General features: G+C 38.0%; 1 protein-coding gene across 2 annotated transcripts in view; it reads right to left on the bottom strand.

The window, feature by feature from the left end:
* The window catches only part of LOC106875444 (cytoplasmic dynein 2 heavy chain 1), a 309,460-nt gene that overhangs the window by 31,598 nt on the left and 261,787 nt on the right, over nucleotides 1–16,075 (bottom strand). For both annotated transcript variants that reach the window (XM_089338346.1, XM_089338347.1), the window contains exons 59-63: nucleotides 14,416–14,579; nucleotides 13,257–13,376; nucleotides 11,109–11,243; nucleotides 8,587–8,730; nucleotides 7,621–7,782 (exon numbers count right to left, since the gene is read on the bottom strand). In XM_089338346.1, the coding sequence (XP_089194472.1) occupies nucleotides 7,621–7,782; nucleotides 8,587–8,730; nucleotides 11,109–11,243; nucleotides 13,257–13,376; nucleotides 14,416–14,579 (725 nt within the window). The remainder of the gene's footprint in view (nucleotides 1–7,620; nucleotides 7,783–8,586; nucleotides 8,731–11,108; nucleotides 11,244–13,256; nucleotides 13,377–14,415; nucleotides 14,580–16,075) is intronic.

Here is a 16,075-nt window from a genome sequence, read left to right as displayed (position 1 = left end):
CTCGCACAGCTCTCACTAGCCATTCTTCTATCCCAAGTTTCCTCATTGACCACCAGATAAGGGATCGGGGGACCCTGTCAAAGGCTTTCTCCATGTCAACGAAAGCCAGGTACAGAGGTTTATCCTTGGCTAGGTATTTCTCTTGCAACTGTCTCACTAGAAATAAGGCATCAGTAGTGCTTTTACCTGGCACGAACCCAAACTGCATCTCATCTAAATTGATTCGCTCCCTAATTAGTTGGGCTATGACCCTCTCTGTAACTTTCATAACCTGATCTAACAGCTTGATGCCTCTGTAATTATTTGTATCTAAAGCGTCCCCTTTACCTTTGTAGCAGTTGACTATGATGCTGCTACACCAGTCATAGGGTATGACTCCTTCGTGTATCACCTGGTTCGTAATACGGGTGACTAGGCTATAGCCAACACTGCCAGATATTTTGAGCATCTCTGCAGTGATTCCTGATGGGCCGGGGGCTTTCCCGGTCTTCATACTCTTAATTGCTTTATCTACCCTGGTACTATCAACTCGGATAGCTGGTCCCTCTATTGGGTCGACATAAGGCAGGCTCTCTTTCTCCCATTCATTCTCTTTATTAAGCAATCTATCGTAGTGGCATCTCCAGACCTCTTTCTTTGCATCCTCATTTAATGCAAGCGTACCATCATCCATGCGAACACATTTCTCTCCTACAACATCACTATTCTCTCTCCTACACTGTCTTGCAACACGAAATACCTCGAGTCTTTGGTCCTCACGGTGCAGAACATTGGCAAATCTTTCCTTATCTGCTTCCCCTCTGGCTAAATAAACCTGTCGCCTAGCCTCCCTTCTGGCACATTGGTACAATTCCCTGCTACCACCGTTCTTCCAGTCCTTCCAAGCTTGTTTCTTTTGTCTAATAGCCCTGTCTACCTCCTTGTTCCACCACCACGTTACTCTGGGTTGGGAGGGGACCTTACACCACCCACAAATCTGGTCGGTGGCTTTCAACAGGTTGTCCCGCAGAAATCTCCAATTGTCTTCCACGTTGTATGATGCTATATCCCCTTCTATTTCGTTAAATGCTTCAAGTAACTTGTCTCTAAGTCTCTGTCCGTTTGCAGGGTCTTTAAGCTTCCACACCCTTCTTCTCCAAGCCTGTCTAATTCTGGGCACCCATTTTGCCTTGATCCCAAAGTCGCTAACTACTAATCTATGTTGTGGGGTACATTCTTCGCCAGGGTAGGTTTTGGCATTTATAAGCCGCCCTCTTTCCCTATTTCTGGCGAGGATGTAGTCGATTTGGCTAGAGTGTCTGCCGGAGCGGTAGGTGACTAGGTGACTGGCAGGTTTCCTGAAGTTGGTATTGCAGACCATAAGATTGGTTGCATCACAGAACTCCAGCAGTCTGGTTCCCTCCTCGTTGCGGGAACCGAAGCCATAGCCTCCATGTATGCCATGGAAGCCCCCAGCACGACGTCCGACATGGCCGTTGAAGTCTCCAGCCACAAAGAGAAGGTCCCTGTCACTCGTCGACGAGGTAGTTTGCAAGAGGGTGTCATAGAATTGGTCTTTCAGACCATCTGGTAGCCCAGGTTGAGGTGCATAGGCTGAGATGACAGTAGCTAATCTATGATGAAGCACGAGTCTGATCTTAAGTACTCTGTCACTTACTCTAACGACCTCGATTACCTTATCCACCCATTTCTCCGCTAGAAGTATTCCTACGCCCCCGACCCCATCAGTGTTCCCTGCCCAGAAAATCTTGTACCTGTGTTCTTTGCCTGTGAGGAACCTTGCAGAACCTCCTCTCCATCTTACTTCCTGGATGCAGCACATATCTACGCATCTCCGTTCAAGCATCTCAACAATTTCACCAGATCTACCTTTCAGCGTGCCGACGTTGAGAGTGCCAATCCTAACAGTATGGGTGTTGGGGGTGTGGGCCTGTAGCCTGGGAAGGGGAAAAGCAGTGTCGTGTACCTGAAAAGAAAACTTGCAATTGGAAGAATTCATAAGCAAAACATTACCTACAACCTGCAAACATTTCTCAACCTTAATGCGCTACCCAAAGGTAGGGGAGAGGATGGCCAAGGCCACTAGATGGGTTCCGGGAGACAGCCGAGGTTGACAGGATGACAAAGGGATGAACTTCCGGTGGAGGGGGCGGGATGACAGAGGAATGAACTTCCGGTGGAGGGGGTGGGATGACAGAGGAATGAACTTCCGGTGGAGGGGGTGGGATGACAGAGGAATGAACTTCCGGTGGAGGGGTGGGATGACAGAGGAATGAACTTCCGGTGGAGGGGGTGGGATGACAGAGGAATGAACTTCCGGTGGAGGGGGCGGGATGACAGAGAAATGAACTTCCGGTGGAGGGGGTGGGATGGCAGAGGAATGAACTTCCGGTGGAGGGGGTGGGATGACAGAGGAATGAACTTCCGGTGGAGGGGGTGGGATGACAGAGGAATGAACTTCCGGTGGAGGGGGTGGGATGACAGAGGAATGAACTTCCGGTGGAGGGGGTGGGATGACAGAGGAATGAACTTCCGGTGGAGGGGGTGGGATGACAGACGAATGAACTTCCGGTGGAGGGGGTGGGAGGGCGGGTTACCGCCAGCGAGTAGATAGGGCTCTTAATTGTAGATTTTAAATATTTGAGAGACAACAATGCATAAATCGTAATTTTTTAAAAGAGCAATGAATTCTGGGTGATTAGAATATAACGTAGCATGAATTTAGGAAGCTTAGAAAATGAATAAGCATGAATTTAAGACAACAACTGAATTCAATTGAATTTCATGGAGAGAAACAAGATAAATAATAAGGGACAAAACTAAAGCGCAAGGTATTGAGATGTTTGAGGCCGTAAATAAATAAAAATCTCTATCTTATCTGCATCTTGGGTATTTCGTCGTAGTACGTCAGCGAGATAATTTAGAATGGGTTTCTCATTTATATATAGCCAGAACCTGAAGACCTTAAAGGAAAAACTACGAAGGGGAGAGAGAGGATGGAGGGGTAGACAGAGGCATGGCGGGAGAAAAGATCATCATCATCATCATCATATATATATATAAAGAGAGAGAGAGAGAGAGAGAGAGAGGGGGGACCAGTCAAGCAGCACATCACGCTGTAATTCTTGGGCTGAGAAATCAACACTTAAAAGCCATAATTTTAAGGAGCGATAAGAATTTTTGAATAAAGGAAAATGGGTAGTGGTGGGTAGGTACCGCCAGCGAGTAGAGAGGGCTCTTAATTGTAGATTTTAAATATTTGAGAGACTTTAAATATTTGAGAGACTTTAAATATTTATATATATATATATACATATATATATATACATATATATATATACATATATATATATATATATACATATATATATATACATATATATATATATATACATATATATATATATATACATATATATATATATATACATATATATATATATATATATATATATATATACATATATATATACATATATATATATATACATATATATATATATATACATATATATATATATATATATACATACATATATATATATATATACATATATATATATATATATATACATACATATATATATATATATATACATATATATATATATATATATACATACATATATATATATATATATATACATATATATATATACATATATATATATATACATATATGTACATACATATATATATATATACATATATATACATACATATATATATATATACATATATATACATACATATATATATATATACATATATATACATACATATATATATATATACATATATATATATATATATACATATATATATATACATATATATATATATATACATATATATATATATAGTGTAGTATATTGCCACTTAAGTGTGGCTGACCCCTAGGGGTGGATGTTACTGTTGCTTTTAGCCCCAGGAGGACATCTCCTCCAGCTGGCTTATCGACACACGACTGTGTCCTGTTTGCCAAGGGAGTTATCCCTCTCACCACGACCAGCAGCACGAACGTATCCGGATTTCAGGGTTATTTCCCTTCTTCGGCGTTCGACAGCTGATGACCTTGGTGAGAGAGAAAAACCTGGCAAAATCTTATATCTTCTTTTCCAGTGACATTCTTCACTGATATTGAAAAGGTGAAAACAAGCAATGTTAATTCTCTAAATGAAGTATTAACAGTAACTGCACGATAAAGTGTAGTATATTGCCACTTAAGTGTGGCTGACCCCTAGGGGTGGATGTTACTGTTGCTTTTAGCCCCAGGAGGACATATATATATATATATATATATATATATGTATGTATTTATGTGTGTGTCTTTGAGTCAGTGTTTCTTGCCCACCACCGTTGCTTGACAACCGATGTTGGTGTGGTTATGTTCCCATAACTTAGTGGTTTGGCAATAGAGACTGATAGAATAAATAAATACAAGGCTTATTATCTTCGACTAAAACTCTTTAAGGTGGTGCTGCAGCATGGCCACAGTCCAATAACTGAAACAAGTAAAAGAATAATAGTTTCATACCATGGAGACATGGTAATTCAGGCTAAACTCATTTCTACAGCTAACATCCTAACCACTGAGCAACTCGTCTCTACTAGTGGTACTCATTTCTACAGCTGAGCAGACTGGAGCAATGTGAAATGAAGTGTTTTGCTCAAGGACACAATGCACAGCCCAGTCCAGGAATCGAAACCATAATCTTACAATTGTGAGTCCAACACCTTAAGCACTAAGCCACACACCTCCATACACATACATAGATGTATATATGACAGGCTTCTTTCAGCTTCCATCTACGAAATACACTCACAAGGCATTGTTTGGCCCAAGACTATAGCAGAAGACAATTGCTCAAGGTACCAAGCAGTCGGACTGAACCTAAAACCATGTAGTTGGGAAGTAAACATCTTACCACTTTAAAATTTCTGATGTGTTACTATTACATAGTTTAAAGTTGTGAAGTAATGGGGAAAATCATCACAGACTATGAAGCAAAACACGAGTTTCATTTGCAAACTTTGTAAATTAATTTTAACATCACAATGTAAATAGTGAAGGCAAAAAAATGGTTTTATGATTTGACCAGAACAAAAACACATTCACAAACTTCAAAAGTCATACAGTAAACACTGCTTTGATATAAACTTAGATATTAAAATCTTGTATTTAGCTTTTCAACATTTAATATATATTAAATATATTTATATTTTAGATTGGTCAATCTGCCTGCCTGCCTACATACCTGCCTGCCAGTCTATCTATCTATTTATCTATCTATCAGACTGCCTATCATTCTGTCTGCTTGTCTATCTATCTATCTGTCTGTCTGTCTGTCTGTCTGTCTGTCTGTCTGTCTGTCTGTCATCATCATCATCATTTAATATCTGCTTTCCATGATGGCATGGGTTGGATGTTTGACTCAGGACTGGTTTAGCCAGGAGGCTGCATCAGGTTTCAATCTGATCTGACAAGGTTTCTACAGCTGGATGCCCTTCCTAATACCAACCACTCCAAGAGTGTAGTGGGTGCTTTTTACATGCCACTGGCATGGGGGCTAGTCAGGCGGCACTGGCATCAACCATGCTTGAATGGCATTGACCACGCTTGAAAGGTGCTTTTTATGTGCCACTGGCATCAGCCATACTTGAATGGTGCTTTTCACAGTGTCCAACCATTTCTGACCTGTTGGCCTATGTCGAACGACTGCTATCGTATGTGGGACGAGTCAGTTTATCAACCAAGTCTATCGTGAATATTGTCATGCCTCCTTCCTTGGAACGGGAAGGAAGAGCCTTTTTCATCATGCTTGTGGCTGTGGCAAAAGAATGTGTATGGTGGACACATCTGAAAGGTCTACAGACAAACACTTTTCTCTCTGGTGAATCTCTCATCAACTTCTTCAAGTATCACTTGAAGAGGAAGGTGAGAGTAGAGAAGGAAGTTTTGTCTACTGAATGCTTCAAGAAAAGATGGGTGAATGTAGCAAGGATGGCACGTGTGAATGACGGAGCCACCTTGAGCATAATCCTATGAACCAGAAAAAGAAAGGAAAAAAGAGAGTTACTTACTGTAATGTGTTTTTTGCAGGACATTATTGCCCGAGGTTACCGTGGTCTTTTCCATAGGCTTTTCTTTCCATGGATAAACCTAATCTGTTTCCCATTTTACACTATGACACTTCTGTGATACACGATCCCTATTGATTGTTTTTTTTTTTTACCACAAACCCTTTTGATCGAAATTCTACCCCCCCCCACCATTTTTCTTTCTTTCTTTCCCAAAAAGAAAAGGTCTACTTTGTATTTTGCCCCCTTGTGTTCAGCCCTGTGTGGTCAATAAAGAAACATATCTATCTATCTATATATATATACATATATCTATATCTATCTATCTATCTATCTATCTATCTATTTATCAATCTATATATATATATATATATATATATATATATATATATATATATATATATATATATATATACATATATCTATATCTATATCTATCTATCTATCTATCTATCATCTGTCTATCTACTTATCTATCTGCCTGCCTGCCAGCCTATCTGTCTGTCTGTCTGTCAGTCTATCTGCCAGTCTCTTTGTTTGCCTGCCTGTTTGTCTGTCTTTCTGTCAGTCTGCTTGTCTGTCTATCTATTTTAATGTTTTGTTTAGACATAGCTATACTAATACTAATAACTTTGTGTAAGAACTCTATATCAATCTCCTTCAGAACAAAGAGTCAGTCTAGTACAGAGCAGTAATAAGAAATTAGAATGTCATTCTAATTTCTTAGCTATCTATAGAGAGATTATCTATCTATCAATCTATCTAGTTGTGTGTGTGTGTGTGTGTGTGTGTGTGTGTGTATATATATATATATATATACTTTATTTAAAAGCAGCAGAAAAACATATATATATATATATATATATATCAAAAGGATGTGTTATAATACTATTCCACAGCCATACCAACAATCCAACATACCTTCATCATCAGCTGCTCCACGGATCATCATCATCATTTAACGTCCGTTTTCCATGCTGGCATGAGCTGGATGGTTTGACAGGAGCTGACCAGCTGAAGGGCTGTTCAGCCTCCATGTCTATTTTGACATGATTTCTATACCCAAATGCCTTTCCTAATGCCAACCACTTTACAGAGTGTACTGGGTGCTTTTATGCAGCACTGACATGGGTGATTTTTACATGGCACAAGTACCTACAATCCTGCAAGATTAGGGATGCTCAGATGGAGAGGGTTGCAAGGGACGAGCCTGTATGCAAGGCAGAACCATGCTTATATATATAATGAGCTCAGTCATGGCTGTGTGAGCAAGATGCTCACTTTCCAACCATGAGCTCTCAGGATCAGTCCCACTGTGTAACAACTTGGGTGTCTTCAACTACAGCTCCAAGCTGACCAAAAAACCCTGTGAGTGGATTTAGTAGACGGAGGCTGAAAGCTCATCTTCTGCCTCAATAAATTCCAATTGTCCCATGCAAGCACAGAAGACATAAGATGATAATGATGATGATGATGATGAGAACGATGAATGTAAAAATGTAAAAGAGTGCCAGTAGGTAAGATAAAACATGAACGCACATTGTCTTTGAACTGGTCAGGTCTCCATCTATGAGCCAGGTGAAGGGCAAACATGAGCTGATCGGCCTTAAATAACGATCGACACACAGACTTGTAGACAAGGTGTAACAGGTGCTTCTGCAGAAGTTTGATGCGAGACTCTGTGTTGTTGGTGCTTTCATCCTGTGACAGGGAGGAAACATACAATATAATGGACATTAGGGATTACAATATCTTTCATCATGGATTTGCTTGGCTAAGGCTGACTTAGAAACCAAGCAAACTATAACCTCAACAACAACAACAAACTTAGTCTTAACTCTTTAGCATTTAAACTGGCCATATCTGGCCCAAATATTTTACATGTTTTATGGTGAAAACAACCAGATCTGGTTTCTCACACTTACCCTACAATGTCACTCTAAAAATATACAATCATCGAAATCTCAAAGCTACATGATAATGTATGATTAATTCAAAACAATGTGAATAAATAAGCATTAGATTTGATAGAGTAAATCTGAATGATAAAGGGTCAAATAACAACTAAATAAAGAATAAAAAGTTTTGAACGATACAACAACGCACTATAATACAAAAAATGAACTATATACCTGGTGTAATTTAGTTATCTATAGTCCGATGATATTTCGGAATACAATTCCTTCTTCAGATATTCTTAGATGGAGTCTCTGCTATAAACTGTTTTCCAATGACTTTTCTTTTTTTTGGAAGTGCCTCAGAAGTGGTCTCACAAAGCTCCTTCTGGAATTCCTCATGAGAAGTGTGAAGGTATATAGTCCATTTTTTGTATTATAGTGCATTGTTGTACCATTCAAAACTTTTTATTCTTTACAAACAATACACAATGCTTCAAGCGAACTACAATACTCTCCTAACTAAATAAACTTCAATGATTATCAGGTGATTGCAACAGTGGCTTATAAGCATAATCTCCATTCTGAAAAAATAAAGGCTTGCACTTACATAGATCGCCTGCAGAGTTCTTTGGAAAAGACGTAGAAATGAACTTAAGCTGAAACAATACATATTGTTAATCTTTACTAAGTCCTTTATCACAAAATACAGTCGACTGCCATTTTCTGCAAGGGGTAGATAGGTGTTTCTTTCCTGCAAGAAAAACAAAAAAAGCAACATAGTCATCACCATCGAATATGTTGTATAAAGGTGTTTGTCAGCCAGGCAGTCTGTGTTGCTTTACTCATTGGGTTTTAAATTGACTTAAGGGTAAAGTCAGTGGTCAACTGCCATAAAGATTAAACTGGCCATTGATAACATATGACTTTAGATAGCAAGAAAACTATGAAAGATATCTATATATCTATGTATGGTAGTTTTGACTTTAAGAGTCCCTCCTAGCGTGAGGCATTTATGTATAGTAATGCCCTTAATATAAAAAAATATATTTAAAGGGAATAATTAATAAATTTTTCCCTTATGAAGTTTCTCACGTTAACTACTTGATAAATTCTTATAAAGATTTTATCCTATTTTTAAATATCTATGTATATATGTATATGTATACTCTTATTCTTTTACTTGTTTCAGTCGTCGAACTGTGGCCATGCTGGAGCACCACCTTGAAAGATTTTAGTTGAAGAAATCGATCCCAGGACTTATTCTTTAAGCCTTGTACTTATTCTGTTGGTCTCTTTTACCAAACCACTAAGTTACAGGGACATAAACACACAAACACCAGTTGTCAAGTGGTGATGGGGGACAAACAGATGCAAAGACAAACACATAAAGATCTATACATACACACACACACACACACACATATATATATATACACACATAACAAGCTTCTTTCAGTTTCCATCTACCAAATCCACTCACAAGGCTTTGGTTGGCCCAAGGCTATAGTAAAAGGCACTTGCCCAAGGTGCCACATAGTGGGACTGAACCTGGAACCATGTGGTTGGGAAGCAAACTTCTTACCACACAGCCATGCCTGTGTGTGTATATATATATGTATATCATCATCAGTGCTTTAATGTTTATTTTTCCATGCTGGTAAGGATTGGATGGAATTTGATGAAGTGCTTTTTCTCCAGCAGGATGCCTTTCCCATTACCAACCCTTATTCATACTCACTTATCAGACATGTTTTCATGGAAGATTGGAAATGAAAGACATGACTTGAGTGATGGTGATAGTTACAACTATCACATATATGATGGGCTTCTTTCAGTTTCTATTCTCACCTACTCAGTACAGGTCTACAGTAGAAGACAGTTGCCCAAAGTGCTGTATTGTAAGACTAAATGCAAGACTCTATGTGTTTGGGAAGTGAACTTCTTACCACACAGCCATACCTGACATCACTGACTCTTTTTTTTGTTTTTTTGATTCTTAAAATGTGCATGTCTCTCCTAGCCTGTGTTTTGTTTTTGTGTATGATTCATTATAACAGATAATCTTCAACAGAATGGTTGCATATACCTCATGAAAAGACATTGGATAGCTATGAAACATTCATAATGTTTCATAATATTCATCCAATGTCCCTTTGAAACAGTTGTAGAGCTTGACTATCTCTTCTGTTCCTTTTATTTACAGGCTCGATTATCACATACTAAGCAACATTTGTTGCTTTCAAACTTGAACTGTATGGCGTATATCACCTTACTGGAATTTTCTGTTTAATTCTGATATGGGACAAAGTGCATTTGATGCATTGATTAATAAACTTTATTGATCAATTATCGAGTCCTTTGTATTTTCAATACAAGCCGTGTTTATACTAGAGACATATCACTAGCCTGTATGGTTTGGTTAAGTCAAAATGGTTTTTTGTATTCTTCCTTTCTACTTGGAGAGTTTAGATGTAGTTATAAGAATATGTCCTTCTGTTTAAATATAATTTCATTAAATTTCTATACCTTTGTGCAGCTGAGGATTGCTCTGCGTTTTATATTTGATGTAATGCTCACATTGCTTAATTAAATGAATTCGCCTGAAACAGATCGTACTGCATTAACTTTGGATATCCTTGTTGCTTATTTTGACTTTAATCACCTTATTTTGAAACTGTATGGATAATACCATTCTTAATTCTGGTGCCTAAACTTAAGTACCATATTCACCTGAATCTATACATATATATGTGTGTGTGTGTGTGTGTGTGTGTGTGTGTGTATATATATATATATATATATATATATACATAAATCTATTGATTCCCCAGAAACAATACATTGCAGGGCTCAATGCAAATGTAGATTACTCTTTAATACCTTATAGCTGAACGGCTTTAGATTCCACCATTCAGAGTTATTCACTTCTCATTTTTGATCATCAGTTAGTAAACCAAGCCGGCCCTTTTTTTTTTTTTTTTTTGAAATAGTTTTGAAATATGAAATATGAGCGTTTGAAGAAAACACTCATCTTTATGTTCTTTTGTTTAAAAACTTACGTTACAGAATCATGCTAAACTTCTATGAAATGCTTCAATCTAATTCAATAAAAAGAAACATATAACTTACTTGATCCAAAGCAGTCTGTAATTGCACAGACTCTTGCAGTGATTCCGTCACTGTGTTACTGCTAGCTTTCATCTTGTTCAGTGATGCCAAGAGTTCCTTATTCTCCAAGATGTTGCCTTTAGCATTGGCCAGTTCCTGTTAATTATTAAACATAAGGTCAAGTTGAAATCAAATTGTCAGTGTCAGATGGAAGAGAAAATTGATTAAAATAGTGGATCTTCAATACTTGAATCTTATACAATTCTAATAATGCTGACATCTTATAAGAGTAATGAAGGAATATTAATAAAGACAATTGTGTTCTTCACTTGTAGTTTGCCCTTTACAGCCTCTCAGTAATACAATTACAACATTGGTTTTCTGGAACCAAAGGTTCCAGAGCCTTTCTGGAATACAAATTTTTCTGAACAGGGGTAGTCACCTTGGTCAACACACTCTAAACTAAAAAAAACTAAAAAAAACTTCACTTATTCATTTCTTGTTATTTCTGTCTGTGGTAGAATTCACACCAACATGAGATAGTTGCCTCCACAGTTTTCAATCTTTGGCAAGAGTGTTCAGGGAAATTATGTCAAGACCAGTCCATGCTGTGATGTTATCTTTCCAACTTCTGCCCCTTTTTCCATTAATGATGCCTTCCAAACAGATCTTCTTTATGCCACAAACCATTCGTTTAATATTAAATATTAAATTCAAATTACGATAAACGTAAACAAACAAACGAACTTTGCTTTTAGAAGTGTTGAGATGTCTTAGAAAGTTAAAGAAGTGATTTTAAATTCTCAAACGCAGGATAATGCTAATAATATAGCCTGAACAGGATAAGCTACCCCTATTTTGCAGAAAAAAGTGTTGGCGGCTGACTATGAGACTCGAACTCACACCTCCGTGATTATGCATCACGGTGCTCTAAACCATTAAGCTAAATTGCCCTCATGACAAATTCTTCTGCAAATTTAAAATGTATAGAAATCTCTCTTTATGAGATGCTATCATACGTTAAATTCAAATTACGATAAACATAAACAAACAAATGAAGTTTGCTTTTAGAAGCATTGAGATGTCTTAGAAAGTTAAAGAAGTGATTTTTAAATTTACTTAAATAATTAAATAAAATACAGGTATCTGTGCATTAGTAAGTATAAATGATATGAGTTTATTAATACTGTAAGGTGCAGGTTACTAGGCTGTTCAAACTAGTCTGGTGGCTCTGGGAATTTGAAGTTCCTGCTTGTAGATTAGTGTGGATTATAAAAGGGTCTGGATCATTAATGACTGGAAAGTTGGTGTTGTACACAGTATAAATTCTATATTTCACTTTTACACAACCAGTCAACTTGTTAGTACTTTCTTACTAATTTTGACACAAGGCCAGTGATTTTTTAAGGGAGTGGGGCCAAGTTAACTACACTGACCCCAGTACATGATTGATTCTTCATTTCATTGACCCTGAGAGGATGAATACAAAGTTAGCTGAGGCTGGATTTGAGCTTAGAATGTAAATAGCCAGAAGAAATTGTCACTAAGCATTCTGTCCAATGCACTACTGATTCTGTCCAGCCCTTCACAGTAACAATATTCATTTCAAATTTTGGCACCAGGCCAGCAATTTCAGGGTGATGGGGTAAGACAATTACATCAACCCCAGTGCTCAACTGGTGCTTGTTTTATCAACCTAGAAAGGATGAAAGACAAAGTTAGCCTTGGTTGAATTTGAACACAGAACATAGACGGATGAAGTGCTGCTAAGCATCTTGCCTGGTATGTTAAAAATTCTGCCAGCTTGAGATTCTCCATGATAATATTATTTTCCTCCACCATAACAACATTGGTTTCAAATTTTGGCTCAAGGCCTGCAATTTCGAGGGCGGGGGAAGTCAATTACATTGATCCCAGTGTTTAACTGGTACTTATTTTATCAACCTTGAAAGGGTGAAAGGCAAAGTTGACCTTGGCAGAATTTGAACTCAAAATGTAAAAACAAATGAAATGCTGCTAAGCATGTTAATGAGTTTATCAGCTTGCTACCATTTTCCATCATAACATTATCAACACCAAAAATGTACACAGTAACCTCATTTTTTTTTGTCTTACTGTTATTTTTTCTTTAAGAGCACAGAACTTTTAGGAAGACCAAAGGAAACTTACTTCAAGAAGTGATTCTTCAAGTTTTGCCAGCTGTATTTTTAACTCTTCTTCCTGCTGCAACAGTTGTGTCTTGCGAACTTCCAGTTGTGGTTTCTCATGCTGGATGGTCTGTGCCAATAGCTGGGGAATATCAATAAAGAAAAACAGAACAATCGATTAATTACTTTATTTCTTTCAGTAATTTTGAAGCAGAATCTGAAAATTTGATAAAGGTTCTTTTGTATTTTCCATATTTCAGCCATGGCAGCAGAAGCAGCTTCTGTCATTTATTGAGGTAGATATTCTACAGCCAGATGCACTTTCTGTTGCCAACTTTCACATGCTTCCAAGCAAGGTAAACTTCCTCATAACTAGACATGTTTGCACAGAATATTGGCTTCAAATTTTGGCACAAAACCGTCAAGTTCAGTGGAGGTGTAAGTCTATTACATCGACCCCAGTGCATAACTGGTACTTATTTTATCAACCCCAAAAGGATGAAAGGCAAAGTTCACCTCAGCAGCATTTGTACTCAGAATGTGATAACAGATGAACTGCTGCTAAGCATTTCACTTGGCAGGCTAATGTTTCTGCCAGCTTACGGAATATTCTTTTCTACTCTAGGCACAAGGGCTGAAATTTTGGGGGAGGGGGCCAGTTGATTAGATCAATCCCAGTATGCAACTGGTACTTAATTTATCAACCCTGAAAGGATGAAAGGCAAAGTTGACCTCGACGGAATTTGAACTCGGAACACAAAGATGGACGAAATACCGCTAAGCATTTCGCCTGGCGTACGAATGTTTCTTATTTCTTTATTGCCCACAAGGGGCTAAACATAGAGGGGACACACTAGGACAGACAAAGGGATTAAGTCGATTACATCGACCCAGTGTGTAACTGGTACTTAATGTATCGACTCCAAAAGGATGAAAGGCAAAGTTGATTTCAGCAGAATTTGAACTCAGAACATAAGGGCAGACGAAATAACGCTAAGCTGCTAAGTTGATGATGGTGGTGGTGGTGATGAAGATGATTATGATGGTGGACGTGGTGAAGAAGATGATGATGATGATGATGATGATGGTGGTGGTGGTGATGAATGTTTCCCTTGAGGCGTCTACCCATTTATCCATATTGTTAGCAAAATGTTTTGATGGAAGAAGCAAAACCGTTTTACCTGGCTGGTGAGTCCAGCTGCTGTCGTAGTGAAGTTCACCTCAGTCATGATGGACCTTGCATCTGGAGGTATTTGCAGACTGGAATTTCTGGTGGCAAGGTACACTTTGAAGGCTTCATTGTAGTGAACGATTTTCTCACCAATCTGCACGACACAGCGAGGACCTGAAATGACAGAATTTCTTTCATTTTAATAAAGATTTCAAATTTAGGCACAAGGAGAGAAATTTTGAGGGCAAAGGATAAATTGATTATATCAACTGCAGTACTCGATTGGTACTTATTTTATCAACTCTGGAAGGATGAAATGCAGACCTGACCTAGGGGGAATTTGAACTCAGAATGTAAAACCAGAAGCTAAGCCTTTTGCACAGCATGTTAACAATTCTGCCAGCTTGTCACTTTTATTTTTTTAATAATGATAATAATAATAATAACAATAATAATAATAATAATAATGGTTTCAAATTTTTGTCACAAGGGCAGCACTTTTTGGGGGAGGGGTTGAGGCAATTACATCAACCCTAGTGCATAACTGGTACTTATTTCATTGACTCCGAAAGAATGAAAGGCAAAGTCGACCTTGGCAGCATTTGAACCCACATTCTAAAGATGGACGAAATGCCACTCAGAATTTTGCCCATTGTGTCAGTGATTCTGTCAGCTCACCGCATTTATAATAATAATAGTAATAATAATGGCTGCCCAGTCCTGGCTAAGAAGGAATATATTCACAGACACGACAGAGCTGGGACCTACATACACTAGAAGCTATGCCAACACTATGGAATAACAATAGAAAAAAGATGGTATAGGCATACGCCAGAAAAGGTCACAGAAAATGAGAAAGCAACCATACTCTGGGATATGTCAATACACACAGATAGAGAAATTAAGGCCAATAGGCCAGATATAGTTGTCAGAGATCATGAAGAAAAAAAAATGCTTTCTAATTGATGTATCAATACCAGCAGATGACGTTTCCCTAAAAGAAATGGAGAAACTTTCAAAATACAAAGACCTGGAAATAGAGGTAACTCAAATGTGGTATCTAAAAACAGAAACAATTCCTATCATAGTAGGCGCCTTAGGTATAATAAAAAAATATTCAGACAAATACATAACAAAAACACCAGGACTTACCAACATATATAACATACATAAAATTGCTCTACTAGGTACTGCACACATCCTACGCAAAACACTTTCAATACAGTAACCATAAGAGCATCACAGCAAACCACAGCACATACCCAAGGCACACAGAGCTGCGCTCGGTAGTGAAGTGAAAGCACGTTGTAAAAATAAAACTACTGAATAATAATAACAATAACAACCATCATTTAACGTCTGCTTTTCATGCTGGTATGGATTGGAAGGTTTGACTGGAACTGGCAAGGCTGGGAGCCATACCAGGTTCTATTGTCTGTTGTGGCATGGTTTCTACAGCTGGATGCCCTTCAAAATGTCAACCGCTTTACAGAGTGTACTGGGTGCTTTTTTACATGGCACCAGCACTGGTGTCATTTCAATGTGGCACCATCACCAACAGAATTACCAAATATCTTATCAGATAAAAAAAAACCTCAACTAAGAGAGGGGAGTAGTATTGAGAGGGAGGTGGTGGTTTAGTATTTGCAGTATTTGTTCTGTTTCTGTCT

The sequence above is a fragment of the Octopus bimaculoides genome, chromosome 20 (assembly GCF_046866305.1).
Source record: "Octopus bimaculoides isolate indiv1 chromosome 20, ASM4686630v1, whole genome shotgun sequence".
NCBI lineage: Eukaryota > Metazoa > Mollusca > Cephalopoda > Octopoda > Octopodidae > Octopus > Octopus bimaculoides.
Note: the sequence above shows the minus strand (reverse complement) of the source record. Positions and strands in the feature narration are given on the sequence as shown.